The 20,754-nt window shown below is 52.6% G+C and overlaps 9 protein-coding genes across 9 annotated transcripts; 5 read left to right on the top strand and 4 right to left on the bottom strand.

The window, feature by feature from the left end:
• Positions 1 to 313: 313 nt before the first annotated feature.
• Positions 314 to 1,483, top strand: J4E87_010192 (uncharacterized protein; the record flags this gene model as incomplete). The annotated part of the gene is made up of 1 exon (XM_049381766.1): positions 314 to 1,483. One exon carries the CDS (start codon positions 314 to 316, stop codon positions 1,481 to 1,483), a length of 1,170 nt encoding a protein of 389 aa, XP_049228473.1.
• A 439-nt stretch (positions 1,484 to 1,922) lies between these two features.
• J4E87_010191 (uncharacterized protein) lies at positions 1,923 to 3,038 on the bottom strand (the record flags this gene model as incomplete). Its single annotated transcript, XM_049381765.1, has 3 exons — positions 1,923 to 2,211; positions 2,267 to 2,689; positions 2,740 to 3,038. The coding sequence occupies 3 exons, from the start codon at positions 3,036 to 3,038 to the stop codon at positions 1,923 to 1,925; spliced, it is 1,011 nt and encodes a 336-aa protein (XP_049228472.1).
• A 490-nt stretch (positions 3,039 to 3,528) lies between these two features.
• Positions 3,529 to 5,370, top strand: J4E87_010190 (uncharacterized protein; the record flags this gene model as incomplete). The annotated part of the gene is made up of 2 exons (XM_049381764.1): positions 3,529 to 3,981; positions 4,027 to 5,370. 2 exons carry the CDS (start codon positions 3,529 to 3,531, stop codon positions 5,368 to 5,370), a joined length of 1,797 nt encoding a protein of 598 aa, XP_049228471.1.
• A 780-nt stretch (positions 5,371 to 6,150) lies between these two features.
• J4E87_010189 (uncharacterized protein) lies at positions 6,151 to 8,039 on the top strand (the record flags this gene model as incomplete). The annotated part of the gene is made up of 5 exons (XM_049381763.1): positions 6,151 to 6,331; positions 6,389 to 6,535; positions 6,588 to 6,826; positions 6,878 to 7,724; positions 7,786 to 8,039. The coding sequence occupies 5 exons, from the start codon at positions 6,151 to 6,153 to the stop codon at positions 8,037 to 8,039; spliced, it is 1,668 nt and encodes a 555-aa protein (XP_049228470.1).
• A 783-nt stretch (positions 8,040 to 8,822) lies between these two features.
• Positions 8,823 to 9,940, bottom strand: J4E87_010188 (uncharacterized protein; the record flags this gene model as incomplete). Its single annotated transcript, XM_049381762.1, has 3 exons — positions 8,823 to 9,429; positions 9,477 to 9,689; positions 9,738 to 9,940. 3 exons carry the CDS (start codon positions 9,938 to 9,940, stop codon positions 8,823 to 8,825), a joined length of 1,023 nt encoding a protein of 340 aa, XP_049228469.1.
• Positions 9,941 to 10,376: 436 nt separating this feature from the next.
• On the top strand, positions 10,377 to 11,710 carry J4E87_010187 (uncharacterized protein; the record flags this gene model as incomplete). Its single annotated transcript, XM_049381761.1, has 2 exons — positions 10,377 to 11,548; positions 11,596 to 11,710. 2 exons carry the CDS (start codon positions 10,377 to 10,379, stop codon positions 11,708 to 11,710), a joined length of 1,287 nt encoding a protein of 428 aa, XP_049228468.1.
• A 696-nt stretch (positions 11,711 to 12,406) lies between these two features.
• Positions 12,407 to 14,956, top strand: J4E87_010186 (uncharacterized protein; the record flags this gene model as incomplete). Its single annotated transcript, XM_049381760.1, has 6 exons — positions 12,407 to 12,433; positions 12,513 to 12,961; positions 13,008 to 13,356; positions 13,495 to 13,629; positions 13,675 to 13,799; positions 13,849 to 14,956. The coding sequence occupies 6 exons, from the start codon at positions 12,407 to 12,409 to the stop codon at positions 14,954 to 14,956; spliced, it is 2,193 nt and encodes a 730-aa protein (XP_049228467.1).
• Positions 14,957 to 15,345: 389 nt separating this feature from the next.
• J4E87_010185 (uncharacterized protein) lies at positions 15,346 to 16,055 on the bottom strand (the record flags this gene model as incomplete). The annotated part of the gene is made up of 2 exons (XM_049381759.1): positions 15,346 to 15,591; positions 15,657 to 16,055. The coding sequence occupies 2 exons, from the start codon at positions 16,053 to 16,055 to the stop codon at positions 15,346 to 15,348; spliced, it is 645 nt and encodes a 214-aa protein (XP_049228466.1).
• A 2,438-nt stretch (positions 16,056 to 18,493) lies between these two features.
• J4E87_010184 (uncharacterized protein) lies at positions 18,494 to 20,721 on the bottom strand (the record flags this gene model as incomplete). The annotated part of the gene is made up of 2 exons (XM_049381758.1): positions 18,494 to 19,458; positions 19,506 to 20,721. The coding sequence occupies 2 exons, from the start codon at positions 20,719 to 20,721 to the stop codon at positions 18,494 to 18,496; spliced, it is 2,181 nt and encodes a 726-aa protein (XP_049228465.1).
• Between the last annotated feature and the right edge of the window lie 33 nt (positions 20,722 to 20,754).

The following is a 20,754-nucleotide window of genomic DNA, read 5'->3' as shown; positions in this document are numbered from 1 at the left end:
GTGCATCATGTGGCAGGATGTCTGAGTAGAGAGTAGAGTGGCCTCGCCAACGGTTGAGGCAACGTATCGCGTGCGAAGAATTGAGCCGTCCGATGCAGTCCCATACCTCTCATATGATCAATTGTAGGATACGCCACGTATCTTAACTGTTTCGTCACTCAAATTAGATTAGCCCTGCGCAAGCAGTCACCGAATCAGAAATGTTGGCAGCTTACCTAGGTACATTGATAAGAAAGCCATCGACGTGAGTCCTTCTCAGTTCACATCAAAATCTACCTTTACACTACTGCTAGCTTCTTGCCAATCCCTCATCATGCATGTTGCAAAGACCATCAAAGCACTGTTCCTCTTAACGAATCATTTGATCGCCGCGTATACCCCCAGCGAAACCACTTTACCTTCGCAACGTGTCCACAGGGGTACGGCATCCGATCTCGATATCTCACAGCCAGAATCCGTGCTCGGCCGCGAAGCTCGATTTCCCTTAGTTGACAGACAAGCGGGAGATGGAGAGAGCTGTGAAAGAAAGGCTCGATGCAAGAAGAACAGGATTCGAGACCCGTCCGACCCGACCAAATGCATCAAGTGCCCACCGCTCATGAAGTCGGATCCCACGAAGACAGTATGTATCAGAGACAAAGATGTGAGTGAGGAGGACAAGAAGAAAACCTACAAAGACAAGATCAAGGAGAAGATCAAGGAGAAGTTTGAGAAGTTCAAGGACATGATCAAAGAGCGCCTGGAGAAAAAGAAAGAAGAAAAGAACACGGAGTGGGACGAAAAAGACAAACAGAGACGATCTGAAAGAAACCAGAAGAAGTTTCGCCGTATGGCTGTATGTCTTCCTCTTACTGCCGCTGCCATTGGTACGGAGGCCATGCTTGAGATGGCTGACGGCGGCTTCTCATTGGACTTGCTGGACAGCATCAACGGGGATATGCTTGAAGTATGGCCTGGTTCTGATATCGACGACGATTGGCTGGACAACGCATTGCCTGACGATGAGAGCGATATCGTTCAAGAAGACTTTGCGAAAGGATTTCTGGAGGTTGGCGACGCGGCTGCTGAGAATGCAAAGCGATCTATGGAGAAAAGAGACGGCACCACCGACATCAACTCCACCGACATCAACTCCACCAACATCAACTCCACCAACATCAACTCCACCAACATCAACTTCACCAACATCAACTCCACTTCACCGCAAGAAAGCCCATCTACTGAAAAACGAAACTTTATCAACGCCATTGCCAACCTGTTCAGGTCGGCTGTCGATGCTGTTATATCCGTGGCTAAGGCAATTTCCAGAACGGTCGGAGCAGCTGCCCGTGCTACGAAATTCTTCTCCAATGGTCGAAAACCAAATTTGAAGCAGCCAGGTGAGTCGAAGTGGTCTCGTGCACAGCAGTTAGACAAGGCCAAAGAAATATCAAAGAACAAGAATTGGACAAGATGCCTTCGAGGTGAGAAGGCTGAGAAGTAAAGACAGCACGCTTCGATTCTCAGTTCCCAGTGGCACCACACCGATTGGATGATACAGCGCATTCCTTTGTCTTAGTTCACTAGCTGTAAAACATTTTCGTTATCTGTATTTAGAGTCATGAGACGTTGACTAGAGAGAAGAGAAGTATATGTTAAAGATATCGCTGCCTCCACGATCTTTCCGGTGCTATCATATGGTCCAAGAATAACAACCACGACCTTCTTGCGGTTGAGGACCTCTGACGTACATAGGCAAGAGCATTGGCTTGTATCCATTGTCGGAAGAGTATCATGGTACAGAAGGCAAAGCCCAGACTGGAAATAGCTGAAATAAGAGCGTACGAAAGCATGCACCACAATTCACTCTACTGCCGCGAAAGACGACCTTGAAGTCCTGAGAACCCGCGTATTTCTTCGTCATATATGGGCCGCTTCAGCTCTTAGTAAGCCTTTACCGCAGCTAGTTGCAGAATCCTATCCGTAACAATCGGCTTCTCTAGTGGTTCCGTTCTATTCTGCGGATCAGGCTTGCCATCTCTCTCTGGCGGGCCCTGTTTGCGGATATTGCAGTGCGGCCAGTGTGTCGTACCCTGCCACGTCTTGAAGAGCTCGGCTTTGAGTTCGAGATCCTCTTTCTTCGCGAACTTGGCGGGCGTCATGCAGACATACTGGACATGACGGATGCGGTTGCCTTGAGGAAAGCAGGCGTAGTGCATGGTGCGAGAATCCCTGCGCGATATTAACTCAGGTACCAAATAGGGGAGGAAAGATAGTAAGAACATACCACAGTACCAGATCACCAGCTTCAAGGTTCACCTTCTCGAGTGTGCATCCGCGGTCTTTGAACCACTGGACATCCTCGTCCTTGAAGATGAAAAGATCCTTGAAGTCCTCCTCCTCCGGGGGCTTATCCTCATGGTTGTCCTGTTCCCTCTTCTCGCGGAAGAACTCATCATACAGCTTGCTGCTACCCTTCATCAAGATCAGACCACCATCATCAGAGCCGTTGGGTTGGTAGTTCAACAGGCCTTGGACACACTGCATGCCCTTGCGGTGAGGCGACTGATCGCAGTGCGGCCAGGGGCTCCACTTGAGATCTTTCTGGCGCGGCAGTGTGATGTTCATGCCGTCGAATGAGCAGAGGAGCTCCTCGGTGCCCCAAAGTTTGGAGAAGGTTTCGATGACCTTGGGCTCGGTGCGAGCTTCCCTGAGTCTGCATCAGTATGTTGCAAACATCGCATTCCATTGACAACTTACCAAACGAATTTCTCGTGTGTGCTAGAGTAGGCAAAGTACATCCCGCCCTTGAAGCTCACAGGAAGGTGCTCTTGTGTCCATGTTGACTCATCGTTGGGATCGAAGCCACGACCGAAGGATTGAAGCCACTCAATCTGCTTTTGCTTGTAGTACTCTGCGCGCTCGGGTGAGATGGCGCCTTTAATGATTGCTGTGCCGTTCTTGTGGAAATCGTCGCGCCAATCGCCATATACGGTACCGTCGTACGAGATTAGATCAACACCGCTATCTGGCTTTGGCTCTTCGGCGTGAGGCGCCATCTTCTTAAGACGAGGGCTTGAATGCGTATTGTTAGTGACGAGATCAGAAATGCTCAAATGCAGGAGATGGCGAAACTTATTGGAATGAAGCTGTGGTGGAATAGCCTTTGACTGCACTTAGTTGATGTTATATGTTGGATGTTGAAGAGAAGCTTGTATGATGTTGTGCTCGGGACAATAGTCATCGTTTGGGGATGTCGGGGCAGCGTTGCCGACCGTCTCGGCACATGTGGGCGCCATACCCCGCGATATGTAGCTATGCCGCAGGATTTGTGGGACTCGGGACGTGTGGGGGACGGACAACCCTTCGGGCTAGAACGCTTGCCGAGGTGGACGGCACGACGTCGCAAAGTGCACTCGACGCGTCGCGTTCCGGGTAGATGTGTTTGTTGTTCAAGTAGCTGTCACGGAGCTTGGTATCTTTACCGATTGCGCTCACTGTTCTCCTCCTCTTTCTCGTCCACACGTTTCACCATTGCCAACGTCAAACATGCCAGTCGCTATGCAAGTGGCCTATAAGCCCATCTCAAAGCCTGAGCCGGGTGTGAACAACTACCAAGGCTTCACACCCGGTAAAACCGAAGTTCTTCGCAAAGGCGCGAAACCGTACAACGCCCGCCCTCTCGAATCTGACATACGAATTGATCACGATGTCGAGATCGTGGTCAGAGATGGATGTCGCCTTTATGTCGACATTTACCGGCCCGCCGACGTTCCCGAAGACGAAAAGCTACCAGCAGTGATAAGCTGGTCATGCTACGGCAAGAAGTACTCCGCTCTACACATGCTTCCAATCTGCGTTTGGAATTGCTGCGTGCCGAATGAAGCGCTCAGCGGGTTGGAGAAGTTCGAGGGACTTGATCCAGTTGTATGGTGCCCACGTGGTTATGCGATCATCTCGGTAGATTCTCGCGGCACGGGCAACAGCGACGGTTCCATACCAGTATGCTCAGTATTGCAAACTCTACTATTTAGCTAATCATGGCAGATCATGGGCTCTCAAGATGCAGAAGATTGCTACGATGTCATCGAAGCTGTGGCAGACATGCCATGGAGTAATGGCAAAGTAGGCATGGCCGGCAATAGTGCGCTGGCCATCATCCAGTGGCATGTTGCCTCTCTACGACCTCCACACCTTGCCGCTATTGCACCCTGGGAAGGGTCTGGTGATATCTACCGCGAGCAATTCTGTCGAGGTGGCGTCTTCAGCATGTCAAATTTCGATCTCATCACACACTTCATCATCAAGACGAACAATCCGGGCGGCGGCATCGAGGACTTCGCTGAGATGCATCGGAGGTCACCTGTCGCAAACGCGTATTGGAGCGACAAGCGCCCTGATATGACAAAGATCGAAGTTCCTGTCTTCATCAGCGGAAGCGACTTTTCCAGCATCCATACAATGGGCTCCGTACGTGGATGGCTCGAAGTACCTCATGACAAGAAGTGGATTCGATGGAGCTCACACCAAGAATGGTTCGAGTTATACTGTGATCCTCACGCGGATAAGGAACTGCATACCTACTTCGATAAGTATCTGCGGGGCATTGACAACGACTGGGAGAAGATGGCTAGGGTGCGATGGTCAGCACTCCAATTTGGCGACCGTGAAGCTATTGATGGCATCGAGTTCTCCGATTTCCCTGTTCCAGGGACCCAATACAAGGACTTTTACCTGTCCGGCTCCGGCTTGACCGAACAACCCCCATCCAAGACCGAGATGGTCAGCTACGACTCGCAAGACTCGAAATCGATCGCCGAATTCACCTACAAGTTCACGCAAAAGTCACGGCTCATTGGCCTGCCCAAAGCCGTTTTGTACATGTCAGCTCCTTCACACGACGACATGAATGTCTTTGTCATCCTGCGCAAGAAAGATAAGGACGGAAAGCTGCTTATGCATCTCTGCTTCCCGTTCTCGGCGATACCCTCAGCTTACAAAAGTATCGATGATATTCCAGAGAAGGAACGCGCGAGCCTGAATCTGCACCTCGGCAGCGTTGGCGTATTGCGTGCCAGCCACCGGGCATTCGACCCGGCGCGAAGCATCCATGAGCAGTTCCCCTTCCACCCCCACGAGAAGGAAGAGAAGATCACACCAGGTGAGATCGTGAAACTAGAAATCGGTATTTGGTCCATGGGTGTCGATTTTGACGAAGGAGAATCGATCAGCGTTCAGGTCTCCGGTGAGTTTCCTAGTATTGCAGAGTACACGGCCTTCTCGAAACCGCGACCGGAACATGAGAAGAACAAGGGCGAGCACAGGATACACGTCGGAGCAGACACGCCGAGCAAGATCATACTGCCTTTTCTGCCTGTTGCAATTGTATAGAGCGTTGAATGAGCCCAATATATCGCACAACTTCATCTAAGTTACGTCACTCGGTGTTTGTTCGTGAATATGCTTGCTGTGACACACTCTGCGCATGCAAAGTTCGCGTCCGTGGACGCAGAACCGTACGATGAAATGATAGTAGTGACTTCGACCGTGCATTGGCATAGCGATAGGACTGCCGCGCATCGTCTGCAGGGTATGTTCTCCGCTTGTGACATTGCAAAGGCTCCCTGAGACAACTGCAAACACTCGTAAAGAAGCTCGGCAGTTGCGCCGCGCAGGAGCTGAAGCCAAGAATGGTTGCGAATTGCACGATACTGATTGGTTGAACATGGCCCTCCTTCCGCGAGCTAGCCCACTCTCCGACGCACGCGCTACCCCGGATTACCTACCCCACAGTCATGCCAGAAACCCCAGATAGACATTCGTGCGACACTGCCGCGTAATGCTCGTGAAGTGGAGTTCTGCTCAGCCGGGATGTGAATGTGGCATTGATTTCCAGACCAAGGCTTGGAAACGCCAACGAAATCGTCGGCCGTGGCACGAGTCTGGACGCGGGCTAGACGACAAGAAGAAGTGCCACGTACCAATAGGTGAACGTTGAAGAAGAGGAGCCGAAGCGCATATTTAGATATAACCACCTCTCTGCGCGCATAGTACACTCTCATCGAACTTAACAGCCATTTGTGCTCTTCCGTTTTGGACGAGCGGGTTTATATTTCCGTTGACTTCACCTTCATCTCGCTATAGCGCGAGAACATCGTTTACTTCGCAAAGATGCTCGACGACATCAAAACCCCGAAGACCATGAAGACCGAAGTCGAACGATATGAGGTTGTTTCAGATGCTGAGACAGGCATCGTGAAGCCCATCCAGGAGCCTGCGGCGATGGGAACTGTGACCATCACCGACCTCGACGAGATCTTCTTGATTCCAGCCCCTAGCGCTGATCCTCAAGGTTTGTGTACTCTGTAGCACGTAGCTCGCCGCCTCACGTACTGAGTCTTCTCATTAGACCCGTTGAATCTATCGAAGTTTCGCAAGATTCTCTTCATCGTGTTGGTCTCGATCTTCTCCAGTCTGGGTCTCGCACTCGTGTCCGGATTTGGAGGTCTTCTTACCTGGTATATCCCTATCTATGCCGCAGCTGGAGCTACATATGGTCAGTGATCTCAGCTCCTCACATGCTCTGACTGCGCTGACCGGGTGTGCAGCCGACATAACCGCGCTGATGACGTACCCTTCAATGTTCATGGGGGTAGGCAACTTAGTTTGCATGCCACTCGCTCTTGCGATCGGAAGGCGCCCTGTCTACCTTCTGTCGCTGTTGCTCTTGATAGCATCAGCCGTCTGGGCCGCAAATGCCAAAGACTACAACGAGCACCTTGGCGCTAGGATGCTCCTCGGGTTTGCTGCAGGTCAGAGCGAGGCACTGGTCCCCATGATGATCCAGGTAACGATAGCAAGACAAAGGCGCGAGAAACGTTCTCTAATTAGGGTGTAGGAAATCCACTTCGTTCACGAGCGTAGTACTTTCCTGATGTGGCAATCTGCTACGCAGACAGTTCTGTCAGCCGTGTACATCATCTGCGCATCACCAATCGCTGGAGCGGTTGGCCCATCCAACTGGTATTACCTAGGCGCCGGTCTTTGCGCAGCCACGTTCATTGCTTCCATTTTCTGGGTTCCCGAGTCAAAGTACGATCGCCCTCTGACCGCTTATGGTCAATTCTCAGCCGAAGAGGGAGGTGAGCTAGAAGGATGTAGGGCGACTGCACCACAGCCGGCTAAGCTCTCCGAAAGACCGCCTCTGGATAACACAAAATTTCTTCCCCGCACAGTCTGGTCAGATATGCGCATCTTCGTCAACAAACCGGAATGGATGGAAGGTTTCTACGGCTTCGTCAACACCTTCCAGGTCATGTTGTTCCCCAATGTGCTTTGGGCCTTCTGCCTAAACGGTCTTACTATTGGCGTCAACATCGCCATTGGAACAACGTACGGCACAATAGTACACGCGCCTCCGTACAACTGGTCGGACAGTTCCGTATCATACGTCAACGCTGGGCAGATCGTTGTCGCCTTTGTGGCACTCCCACTCCTTGGTAACGGCAGCGATGTCATAATCAAGTGGCGAGCAAGACGCAATGGTGGAGTTCACGAACCTGAGAATCGCCTGTTGCTGCTCTGGATTCCCCTGCTATGTGGGTGCCTTGCCGCCACGTTGTACGGCCTGGCAGCGGAAAACCCAGGAGATTACCACTGGTTCATCTTCGTCTTCGCCAATGCAGCGTATTACTTCGCGTTCGTTGGCGCCAACATCGCTGCAATCACGTACCTTCTTGACTCCTGTAAGTGTTTCCGGATGGACGGCATGTGAGACATACACTGACTTTACATATTTACATTTAGATCCAGCACGCGCTGGCCCTATTCTTGTTGTCATCACGGCTCTTCGAGGCTTCGTGTCTTTCGGCACCAGCTATGGTGTCGCCAGATTCATCGAGACCGATGGCTACGACGGAACGTTCGGAACGTACGCCGGACTCACGGCACTCTTCGGTCTTTTTGGCATACCCGTCTTCCTGTATGGTAAGAAGATCAGGGCCTATACCGGCAAGTGGGCGATGAAGAAGGTGTCAGGCCACCCTTCGATGTCGCACTGAGAAGACAGTCTGTCGTATGCTCGTGTCACGTCGGCGGGGAATCTACGGAAATACCAGGCAGATGAGTGGAGCTGTGTTGTATTGGCGTTGCAGCGAGACTGTTGTGTTGCTGTTTTGGCGTAGCTGGGGAAGCGCGTGCGTCCTAGTCTAATTCAGATCTGTTGAAAGTAGATATCGCTTGTAAACCCCTTGATTGGCCTTCGAGCCGTATCGTATCATGTTATGTGACTGCTTCGCCTGATCAGTGACGCTTGTGGCAGAGGTGGGCTAGCAACATACACGGGCAGTCATGTCAACAACGTAGCATTAGCTTCAATGTGCTGTATGTCCTTGGAAGGGCCCTTCAACGGCGGCCTGAGAAAGCCGGTACGTTACGGTCGTATGAATGGGTACCATGGCCTCGCATAGCAATGTCAGTGTCGGTGTTGGCTAGGTCTTCGTTGGTGATGGGTGCGTTAACGCGTCATAGGCATTGTCGGCATCAAGTCGAGTCATTTGGACAGCAGCGCACTGTGATCAGAACGCTGGATATAGTCTGGTGATCCTCTTCAGCGCCGTTATCTGGTTGTTGAGCCATGCCGTGATAGATGGGTGTCAGACGGGCACGTTGGGTAAGCTTCGTTGATGTCATAGTTTTTTATTTCAGCTAGCGAGAGAAAGCGGCCTAATCTGGACTAACGCGTCACGCTAGGCACGCGTACCAGATCAGGCGCGTTGGATGCTACTCATCCACCACCTCCCCTACCACCTTGGGCGCGCTCCAAAATCAAGCCACCCTCACACTTAGACTTCCGCCTTGATATACGGAATGCCAGTCAGCTTGAATGTCCTCTCATCCATGATCGGCTTGTTCACCGGCTCGAACCGATTGTGCGGGTCGTCCACTCCGTCTCTTTTCGCAACGTTTGAGCCTGTGTGCCTCGCGTTTGGCCAGTGGGTCGTTCCCACCCAGCGCTCGTACGCATCCTTCTTCCTGCGCAAGTCCTCTTGAGTGGCATCTTCCACAGGCATGTAGCATGTGTAGATTGCAAAACGAGGCTGCTTCGTCTTGGAGCTCAGGTTGTAGTGAGGGGTGCGGGAGTCCCACACCAGCAGATCGCCGGGCTCTGCACACACCTTCACCCACTTCAGGCCTTTCTTCTCGAGCCACTTCATGCCGTTGTCAGTGAAGCCATACCACTCTGGTGTCCACGCTGGAATGCGTTCCTCGTCCGCCATGTCTTTATGGAACTCGTCGGACAACAGGTGTCCGCCCGGACACACGATCAATCCGCCGTCCTCTGGACCATTGGGAAGCAGATTCACCAAGCCTTGCAGACACCGGAATCCAGGTTTCAATGGGTCTTGGTCTTGGTGAGGCCACGGCTTGTTTGGTGCCAGGTCTGAGCGACTAGAGTGGCTGTCAGCTTGTTCGAGACATGGATGCGCCCAACATACGGCAATGTGAAGTTGATCGCATCAAACGACACGATCAAGTCCTTGGTATTGTAAACCTTCTCAAAGGCTCCAACAACGCCAGGCTCTCCTCGGATGGCCCAAGCAAAGTCTTCGTGAGTAACAGCATATTGAAGGCACATGCCCTTTTCAGTTATCAACGGGAGCTTGTCTTTGTGGACCGTGGACAAGTCATTGTGGTCGTAGCCGAGGTTGCTGAAGAATGTAAGTGCTTTGCGATATCATGTCGGTGTCTGTACTTACAATCCTTCCAACCAGCTATACATCTTGTCTGCGTACTTGTCGGCCCTCTCCTTCGGAATTGCACCCTTGATGACTGCATAGCCATCTCTAGCCAGGTCGTCCCTCCAGTCTCCGAACGTCGTATCCGTGCCGTCCACTCTCATGCGCTGATCTTCGACGGCCTTCAGCGTAACCGACGCTGTCTTCGTTGCGGTGGAGATCATGTCGATGCGTATATTGGTCTTGGGGTTGTTTGCCGAATTGGATGAAACTTGATTGCTGTGTTGGGAAGACTGGCTTGGAGGTCATATTCAACATTCTTCTCACACAATATCTGAGCGCCTGTGCGATGTGCAGCCTTTGGCATTGCCCACACGGGCCGAACGTGTGTGGGCCCACCTCTCCGAACCCCGATTACGATGACGGCGCGTGCGAAATGCACGAGCCTGAATACACATTGCGGGGATGTTGAGAGAAGATCTCGTAAAGTGGAGGGTAGGGATCAATTCCAGCAGGTTTCCCGTGCTAGGACGGCAAGAGGTTATCGATTATCAGGTAACCGCTTTCCCGGAATACCACCAGCATGTTTGATAAACCTCCGGCACGGCATCGTGATACTCCATCAACTTCTCTTCCTACACACCCACGACTGCACTCACAATGTCATCGTCAACACCATTTCGGATCATCATTGTGGGCGGTGGCATCGCAGGACTGGCAGCAGCTATAGCCCTTCGGAAGGACAACCGACAGATTACGATCCTCGAACAATCTCGTCTCAGCGCAGAGATCGGCGCTACGATCTCACTACAACCCAACGCCACAAGGATTCTAGAACAGTCGTGGGGGTTGACAGATCTGCTCAACGGCTCGAACGGCACGGTCGACCACGGATTCAGGATCTACAATGCTGACGGCAAGATGGTGAATGAAATACCTCTACGGAGCAAGACGCAGTATGGCGCAGACCGCATCATGTGGCACCGCGAAGATCTCCACGCCTATCTCAAGAAGGCAGCTACATCCATCGAACGGGATGGCCAGCCTGCAATACTGCGTACTTCGGCACGAGTATCTCGGTGTGACTGTGAAGAAGGCAAGGTCATACTTGAGAATGGTGAGCATTTGGAAGCAGACCTTGTCATTGGCGCGGACGGCATTCACAGTGCTCTACGTACTTCTATACTCGGTCAAGAGGCCCGTCCCAAACCCACAGGTTCCTCGGCATACCGGCTTATGCTGCCAACTGCGATTCTGAATGAGCGCGCGCCACAATTCTCCGCAAACATCAACCCAGAGAAGCCCTATACTTCTATGATCATGGCACACTCCTGTCGACTCATCATGGGTCCTGCACGCGGCGGATCACTTTACAGCATCGTTGGACTGGTACCGGACGAGCAGATGAACGAGAATTCCGACAGAGCGCAGTCGTGGGTGACGAGAGGACACCCTGAAAAGATGTTGGAAACATTCAAGGATTTCCCCAGCTGGACCAAAGATGCACTCCGGAATGCCGAAAGCATAGGTCTCTGGCAGCTGCGCGATTTGGATCCGCTAGATAAATGGCACTCTGGACGCGCGATTATCATTGGGGATGCCGCGCACGCTATGCTACCGACTCAAGGCCAAGGTGCAAGCCAAACCATTGAGGACGCCGAAGCTTTAGGAACGCTCTTCAGTCACATCATTGACAGGCCATCCAAGGACGAAGTGTCTTCGATCCTAGAAGACGTCTTCAAAAGTAGACACGAACGTGCAAGCTTGATACAGCGATTCAGCCGGGAAGCCGCGAAGCCTGCAACGGAACGAGGCAGCAATGTGATCAAAATGTGAGTGCAAGTCGCTCAGGTTTTTTGACATGATCTAACCGGAACAGGCACCCTGATGAATTCATGGATTACAACTGCACCTATCGGGGAGTGCATGATTGGGAGCAAAGGCGTTCTATGTCAGCAATAACGGTTGGTCTCAAAACAACAGCAGTGGCTTAGACCAGGTCCCACACTTCGGTCGACACGGGCATTGGCGACACCTGAGCCGCACCCTGTGAATCGATGTTTCTGCTGCAATTGTAGACATAGGCGACATGGCTCGATGAGTGAGGCTTGCAATGTGAAACGTGACTACTCCCGAGGATGTTGAAGGTTCGGCAATTGATATGCCGTCGGCTCGATTGATGTGACGGTTCAGACACACCCCGCATCTGAACAAGGGTAGGGGCGCCCACTTTCCGATGGCCGGAAGCCTTGATGCGCTTTGAACTACCTGCTCGTTTTTTCCCACATTTCCGTTACTCAGTTCTTGAATCATGTCAGTCGAGATAGCGGTGACCCCAACGAATGCGCGACCCTCGAAACGTAAGCGGACTTCCGATGCGTCAATTGGTGGGCTTCAGTGTCAAGTCTGCCACCGATCATACGAACGTGCCGACCACTTGAACCGACATCTAGACTCACGTAAGTTTCGCTCACCGTTGGCCATCACTCAACGAAATCCTAACGATGCACAGACCGCAACGAGAGGTCGTTTCATTGTGAGGAGTGCCCTGCAGCGTTCAACCGAAGGGATTTGCTACTCAGGCATCAAGCAACTCACACAAAGAATGCTAAAGATGGGCTCGTAGGCCCATATCGCGTAGCAGAACGTGCCACGAAGGCCTGTAACTCCTGCGTCGTATCAAAAGTCAAATGCGACAATGGAAGGCCATGCAAACGGTGCCAAAAGAAAAGCCTACCATGCCTGACAAAGTCGCCCGATCCGTCACCGCCCGCTCAAGCAGATGTAGGACAACAGTCAGCGCAAGTGTTTGCAGCATCTGTTGAAGAGCAAAGCAACCCATACCAATTTGACGACGACATACAACTGAACGATGTCTACCTCAACGAGACCAATACTGAGGCGCAAGCTCTACTCGATCTGTACAATACCACTGGTTATACCCAGCATACCATCCCGGCCTTTTTCGAACAGATCATGGTTCCCGCACCAGACTTCTTGGGTAGTGACTACATGCAACCGCCTCCAGATCTGACCGCATGGATGCCAGAGAGTGACTGGCTTGGTCAGGTTGACATTTTTGGCAATGATTTCACTCCAACTGTCAGTCAGATGCTAGAAGTGCAGACATCGCAGGTGACAGCCTTGCCTTCTGCAACGCCGCCTCTTAATACAGATGTTTCTCACGAGAAGATTGATAGCAACTCCGCGAAGAGGCGCCATGCAGTCTTCAAACAGTCTGCCTGGTAAGCCACACTAACCGATAGACCAATCAGCGCTGACCTGCTTTAGGTTCTGGATCCCCGAGCGTAACCAGCACGCTTTCAGCGAGCACGAAAACATCGCTTTAGACGAGCGTAACGTAGATCTTGCCTCGTCACCACACATGCCATATTCTTCCAACGTTGTGATCCCAGATAAGCTTTCGCCGGCAGCCCGTGACCGCATCTTCCAATTGGTGTCGAAGACTGCACAGAGCCATATCACCATTCCTTCTTTCCCTTCGGCAGAGTGCGTCGACAAGCTGATCAAAGTTGGAATTGCAAAACGAACTGAGACTGATGCATGGATCCATCCGTATACCTTCGAAAGCGAGACTGCCCGGCCAGAATATCTCACTGCATTGGTGGCAGCTGGGTGTGTATGTTTTGGCGTACTCTCGGTGAGCAGAACAGGATTGGCGTTACAAGAGATAGTTCGAGTCGCGTTGAACAGGCTGGTAAGTTTTTGCAAATACCAGGCTTGACACCAAGTCGAAGGACATCTAATACGTCTCCAGTCCGAGAATGATAACAGTGTGATACGCGACCTTGAATACCTCCAAGCTTCAATGCTTTGGCTTGACATCGGGGCCTTCTGTGGGTACAGGAGGAAGATGGAAATCGCGGAGAGTAGCTTGCAATCTCTTGTCACGGTAAGAAGCTCTGATATGATAGTGTAACACACGTTGACTCTGTAGGCACTACGGCGCGCCGGTAGATTCGATTACATCCGGTATCCTGCAGTTACACCGTCTGCAGAGGATGGCGACGAGGAACTACATGCAAAGTGGAAGCAGTGGGTGGAGCAAGAATCTTACAAGAGGTATGACAGACACAGTAGATTCTGTTTACCCAGCATCTAATACAGACAGGTTGGTGTATCACTTGTTCGAGCACGACATCCACATGACTATGGCGAAGCATCGCCCGCCACTGATCAGTTACGCTGAACTTACGCTCATGTTGCCTGCATCAAAGACGCTGTGGTTGGCACCTTCAGCAGAGACATGGCGAACGCGCTATCTTGACATGGACGTCGTCGCCAGCGCTCCCTCACTGCAAACACTTCTGAAAGACGAAGCTGCCATACGCTGTCTTCCTGCCACCATCGACATGCAGGTCGCTCACTCATCCTATCTACACGGTATTGCAGCTCAGATTTGGGAGTATGGACAGCAATCTGCGCTGATGAACGAGAGCAGCGACGCCGCTTCACAGCTCTGGGCTCGATCTCGTCAGGAAAAACTGTTGGTGTATCTTCTCTCATACTCGATGAAGCTGACACTCCCCCGCAGATACCAATACCTTCAACGCGAAGACCTTCTACCCAGCAAACATCCAGCAGTGACCTGTCTGTTCCACCAATTCTTGCAGATGTACCTCCACGTCAACCTCGATCTAATCACGCGCTTCGCCGGCAAATGCGGCGAGAGCGCTGCCAACAGCGCGTACACTCACCTCTCACCCTGGAGCCAAACCAAAGAAGCTAGAGTCGCAATCTGGCATGCTGGACAGGTGGTAAGAGCTGCGCGACAAATCCCACCATATCAGATCCGCGGCCCAGATTCCTTCATGTTGTACCATGCCATCATGGTCCTCTGGACATACAGCATGATGATGCGCGACCTGGCTAAGAAGACCGGCACTACGACGCCGATGCGCACACGGCCGAGTTCGCTTCCGAGCAAGGTTATCTACCTCGATGATGCCGCCTCTGATAACCAGGCTGGCGTTAATGCCTTCATTGCTACGAATAGCGGTATACCGTGCCTTCGTATTATCTCGACGCACCAACCAGTGGCATCGGAGTCTGGAGCCATCACGCGGCCCGAAATCTGTAACCTCAAGTATCCTTCACAGGTTATGAAGGTGGGCGTTATGCTTCTTGAATCCACACATCCTGACGTGGATCGTGAAACTGGGCCGCCTCTTGTAAGGGCGCTTTGTGGACTGATGGAAGAACTGGGAGGCCTTCGATGAAAGGACTTGGTATATTCCATTGCGATGGCAGGACTATACGCTTACGATCTTGATTGTCAACATACAGTTCCTTGTCAATCAGCACTGTGCTCGCGCACACCTTGATCAAAAGTCGGGGATCGGGCAGCGTAGTTGAACGAGCGCATTGCAACGAAGAATGAGAGACACTGGTCAAAGAGCGATTAAAATGTATTTCGTGATCTCATAAGCCCGAGCACTTCGCGCTAGACCCTTCCATTCCACAGTACCAAGAAAGCAAAAACATGCTTCGACTCAACATCCCCAGACCCACCCGATAGCCATCGGAAGTCCAGTACAGTGCGAAGCCCACGTAATCATCAGAACTACCGTTCGCCGACGGCATTCATGACGGTGTATGTACACCCCACTTAAGCCTTGTTAGAGCCGCGCTTTGAGCCACTCGCAAGATCGGCAAGATCCTCCATGAGGTCATTCCAGATCTGCTTCACCATACCCTCACCCTCCTCACGGGTCGAGGTGAATTTGTTGGCGACAGCCTCAGCGATGCCCTGGTAACCAGACTGGTTTGTGTCGGACACTTCGGTCATTGCGGAAGGGGAGTGGATGTGGGTACCGTCAGCGGAGACGGTGTAGATTGTGGGCTGCATGGGGATCTAAGAAGCATATCGTTAGCACTCTTGCGCGATAAGCAGAAACCATGAATTGGGATAAGACTTACGGAATCCTCGCTCTCAGCACCCCGGCTGGCAACGTTGGCCCATGGGATGATAGGGACTCTGATGCCCATGGGCGCGCTTCGGCTCTCCAGGTCGAACTCCGGGAAGTGCATAAAGTCCAGGGTACTGGAATCGCCAACGGACTTTAAACTCCTCGATGTGTTAAAGCGGCGGACTTTGTTGCCGGTCTCGGTAGCCTCGGGGACTGGGATGGTTTGCTCGCCATGAAGGCGGATGGGTCCAGCTGAACGATTTGAGGCATACGGCTTGTCGGTTGTGAGGAGCGATGAAGAGGCAGTCGAACCTGTCATTGACAGCTGGCGGACTGTGAGACGAGGGCCCAGAAGGCGGGGGCCGGCGAGGGCGCTGATGATGCGAACGCTAGGTTTTGAGGCGGCCATTGCGAAGGTGTGTGTAGTGTTGAGGTATGGGAAGTTGGATGTGAACGAAACGCAAGTGCGCGCGGAGAGAAAGAAGTAGTAGTATGTGAAAGAAGCAAGACGAGCAATTAGTGGTAGATTATAAGACGATAAGGTTTCAGTGACGCAAAGATGCGGGCGTCAGTAAGCTTCGGAAGGCGGCGGGCAATGGGAAGCGCTATCAGGCGAACCGGTAGACAGGAACAGGTGTTGAGAGGACAGGAATGACAGCTGAGCTCGCGACACAGTGAGGGGAAGCTCTCCCTTTTCTAAGCCCTCGAGCCTCACAAACACAGCAGCGGCGACCACCTTTCGGATTCCTTGGCCTGCGTTCTGGAATCTCTACAGAGAGCGGTCAGTGAGCTGTGCTGTACAACGACTCAGGACACCCTCGTGGATTGTTCACTTCATAACGAGTGGGCACATCGGGGATGCAGCGTTGGACTCCGTGGTGCTCAGTGGATGGGAGCTTGCTGGAAGGGAGCTTGGGGCACCCACTATACTGCATGTGGCACAAGGGCTGGCCCGAACCAATGGAAGGGACCCACTCTAGCATGCCCAGCACGTCTCCCCCGCACTTTTGATCATGGTCGCAGCGTGCTCAAATAAACCGTCTGATGTCTTGACTGTGACTACGGCACTCGATTGAAGTGAAAATATGATAGTCGTTGAACGTCTACGCACAGCATGTTCGTTCGTGATGGCGTCCACCTTGAACGCAACGGCGCCAAAATGTCGGTGTAGCAGTTGTTGAGCGCACAGTTGCAGGGGGGATCGCCATAGGTTTAGCGATGTCGGCTCCCTCCCGTCACCATGCACAGGACATACTTGTGCCTGTATGATCGGCTCTCCACCCAGTGCGCATAAGCTTCGGTGACACTTTACTGGGCAAATGAGGCGTGCGATAAGGAGATACGCCCAGCCTGTTCTGTTTTACCAAGACGTCAAGATCGGGGTCTTGTGATGCCTGCATGCCGACCTTGCATGTATATACGATGCAATCTGGTTGTGGTGGTGCTGTGCTGGGCAGTCTGCATCTCGATGTCGTGCTGGGTCTGCGGCTTGATTCTACTATCCTCGCGATCAATGCTTGCAGCACAGACGGTCAAGGTCGACAAGAAGTTCGAGATTTCTGTCGCAAAGTCTTCCGAAAGGAGTAAAGTGAGGCTGTGAATTCCATGATTAGAAGCGGCCCACCCTGACTAAGATATACCACTGCCCCACTGCGCACCATGTCCACGTACCAAATCTGCACCAGCCGCCTCAAACCAACATTCCCACGCGACTCCACTTACCCAGCGACCTCTCAGACGTCCTCGATGTGTCCTTTGGAGGCTGTTTCGCCAAGTACTATTACTACCTACTTTCAAAATTTGTCATCAACAAGACAAAAGTCGGCCTGATGGTCTAGTGGTATGATTGTCGCTTCGGGAAAATTATCCTGGATACAGAGTATCTGTTATGTGACAGGCCCCGGGTGTAAGTTGCTCTTTCTTGAATATGTGAAGTTTAGAATCTAACATTTGTAAAGTCGAATCCCGGTCAGGCCCACTCTCCTTTTTTGCTCTTGCAAAGCTCACAGAAGCTCCGCACTCTCTGCGTGATTCTCTGCATCTTTTTTTTAACACGCTATTTGTATACTCTAATATTGGAATTCACCATTTCCAGAAAATGCTTTCTCTTGCTCTGTATGTTTGCAGCCTCCAGACGTGGGGACGAGGACGCATATAACACAGGGAACATCTTACAACGAGCATCTTCGCATCTTCCGGAGTGTCTTGAGGAAAGTATAGCATAAACCAATATCACGACGGGAGATCCTAAAATTTGCGTATCGATATGCGCCTCTGCAAAGCACAAGCCTACGAAACGCGCATTCAGTAACCAGACTAGAAACTCTCTTGTGCTTGCTTTCACAGACACGCGGTACAGGAAGGAACACAAGCGAACATACGTTACAAACCATGCGCTCCCAGAATAGTAATCACATCAGATCTCCGGCTGGCGTCCCATGCTGTATGATTAAACTTACATACATCAGGATGATTCTCCAGCGTAGCCAAAGCACCAGTCACATCACATCTCAAACGACGAAGAATCAAAGTGAAGGCTTGAAGCTACATTTCCTGTGGTATATACTCTGGTCTAAATGAAAAAACACAACGCCACCGAGCTAAGACGGCTACAAGCAGGCATCGAGGCCCATGATCTCCAAAGCAAAACTCCCTGATAGTCTCCAATCCGGGGGTATCAATGACCCTTAGGCGCGTACGAAGGCAATGAAAGTGGTATCCAAACAAGAAACATGAAGTGACAGAAGGCACAAGCGCGCATGGTTCGTAGATAACAAGTCGTGAATGCGTTGCAGAATCGTGAAGAGATGAAGGCCGCCAGAGAAAGCAGAGCGTGAAGAAGAACGGTTACCGTCCGTCATACGAGTCACTAACCCACCCGCTGTTGTTTCCACCAGCGTACATGGGCTGTTGACCGCCCTGCTGGTAGTCGCTCTCTTCTTCAAAGTACTCGCCTCCACTAGAAGCATCGAAACTGCTGCGACCGCTAATATCGCCATCGTCGTCAGGCGGCCCGGCTGGGAGCTGATCCCACTGAATGCCCGCGAGTGCTGGGTACTGAGCGAGAATGGCAGCAGGCAGAAATGGCTGTGGGGCTTGCATGCCCCCAGCCTGAGGGAACGACTCGAAGCCTGTCTGCCCGGGCATCATGCTACCAAAGTTTTGAGCTGGCATTGGTGCGAACATACCATTGCCATTGTTCAGCTGCTGGTTCTGGCCATCCCATTCACCCTTCTCGCGCGCCTCCTCTTCGAGTAGCGGACGGATACACACGCGGCCTGCCTCGGATCGGAAGTGACGTCCAAGAGCATCTGCACGGGCGAAACGTCGACCGCAGCCCCAGTTGTTGCCATTCTTGAGGTTGCCACGGCAGACAAACTTCTTCTCGCCTGAATGGAGACCTTCATGTCGCTTGCGATCGTGCTGGCGCGCAAAGGCTTTCCCACAGACACTGCAGACGAACGGACGCTCGTCCGTATGTGTTCGCAGATGCGATCGGAGGTTGTAGGCTCGAGTGAAGCGCTTTGGACACAGCGTGCACTGGAAGGTTGCCGGATGCTTCTGTGTTCGCTTTGGGTTGGAGCCATCCGCCGGCGCAGGTCGCGACGGATCTGCAAGATCCAAGATGTAGTCGCGATTGGGTACGCTTGATGTAGAAGAACGGCGCGAGGATTTGTTCGACGGCGAAGGGGAACGAGACTTGGCAGCGTGGGGGGAAAGTGAGCGGTTCACATCCGAGCCTGGTGTTGATGCGCGCGAGCTAGCACTGCTGAAAGGATCGGATCTGGCGCGAGTTCTGTTCCGACTGCGTGCTGATTCGCTGTTAGAAATGGTTGGTAGGATTCATTGGGCTGCTTACATCTGTCTGGCGGGCTCAGCGCATCTATTTGATGCTCGGGCTTGGGTGGCTCAAAGCTTGCCTGCCGTGAAGGCGGTGCGAAGTCAATGTTGATTTCCGGCGGCGACATGGCGTCGGCCTGACCGAACTCAGGCACAGGCTGGTTCAGTGAGGGGAACGGCTCAGCTTGACCTGGGTAGCTATTCATGTCTGGAGGCGCATACGGGTTCATGTTCTGGGTGAGACCAAAGGTTTCGGGCTGGAATTGCGGAAGGACGTGTTGATTCTGCGGAAGCAGACGAGGCGAGATGTGAGGGCTATTACCCGCGCTCATGTGCGCATTGCTGCTGTTCAGATTGAATCGGTCGAATCCTGGGACAGGGTCCTGGAATAGCTGGGGGTCGTTCTGTGCGTTGATGAGGGGTGATGGCTGCTCATTGTCCAAGCTGTCCTGGTGGTGCAGGTACGGCGAGTTGTGCACCGACGATGCGTGTACAGAGGACGCAGCATCGCTGTTGCCCCTAGACCTAGACCTGTGCTGGCCAAACCCGCCCGCCATCTGCCCCCATTCTGTAATCTGACCGTAGGCTGCGCTGGGGTCTAACGACGTGTGTCGCGAATGGCCGGGTGATCTGAAGGGGCCTTGGTTCAGGTTCGGCGAAGCATGTGGGCTCGGAGAATGGTGGTTGTTCATGTTGGGCAGCAGGTGCGGCGGGGTAGGCGCGTTGTGCTGTGTGGCTGCCATCTGGTGCATAAGATCGGAAGGGTCGATGGACTGGTTGTGTTGCGACTGGCTGTCGAGCATGTGCGGGTCAAGCGTGCTCCCAAGATACGACGGCAGCGATTGGTTCTGGCCGAGGTCGTTGGCCTGGAAGAAGTTGGCGTAGTCGGCGTTGGTGGAGTTGGCGATGTCGAGTGGGTCGGGCGAGATGTTGCTGCCTTGGGGGCCGAATTGCGGAGTGTTGTGCTGCGAAATGTTCTGCGCAGCTTGGAAGAAAGCTGGGTCGGCAAAGGTGTTCTGCTGGGGGAATGGCTGGCCTTGGGTCGTGGTGAGAAAGTGCGTGTTGTTTAGCCCCGCGCTGGTGACGGCGTACGAGGATGGGTCTTGAGCAGGATCGAAGCCCAGGCCGACGTTGTGCTGGTGCTGAAAGGGCGCATGTGGGCTGGGCGAGGGAGAGTGCGCCTTATGAATGCGCTGGCCGACTGAGGGAGAGCGCCCTCGCTGTTGGATGTCCATGATGTAGGTACTGGATTCGCGTGTGCCCAAGAA

Source organism: Alternaria ethzedia (genome assembly GCF_023757985.1).
Source record: "Alternaria ethzedia strain BMP 0044 chromosome Unknown scaffold_44, whole genome shotgun sequence".
NCBI classification, from domain to species: domain Eukaryota; kingdom Fungi; phylum Ascomycota; class Dothideomycetes; order Pleosporales; family Pleosporaceae; genus Alternaria; species Alternaria ethzedia.
This window is presented reverse-complemented; position numbering and strand designations above follow the sequence as displayed.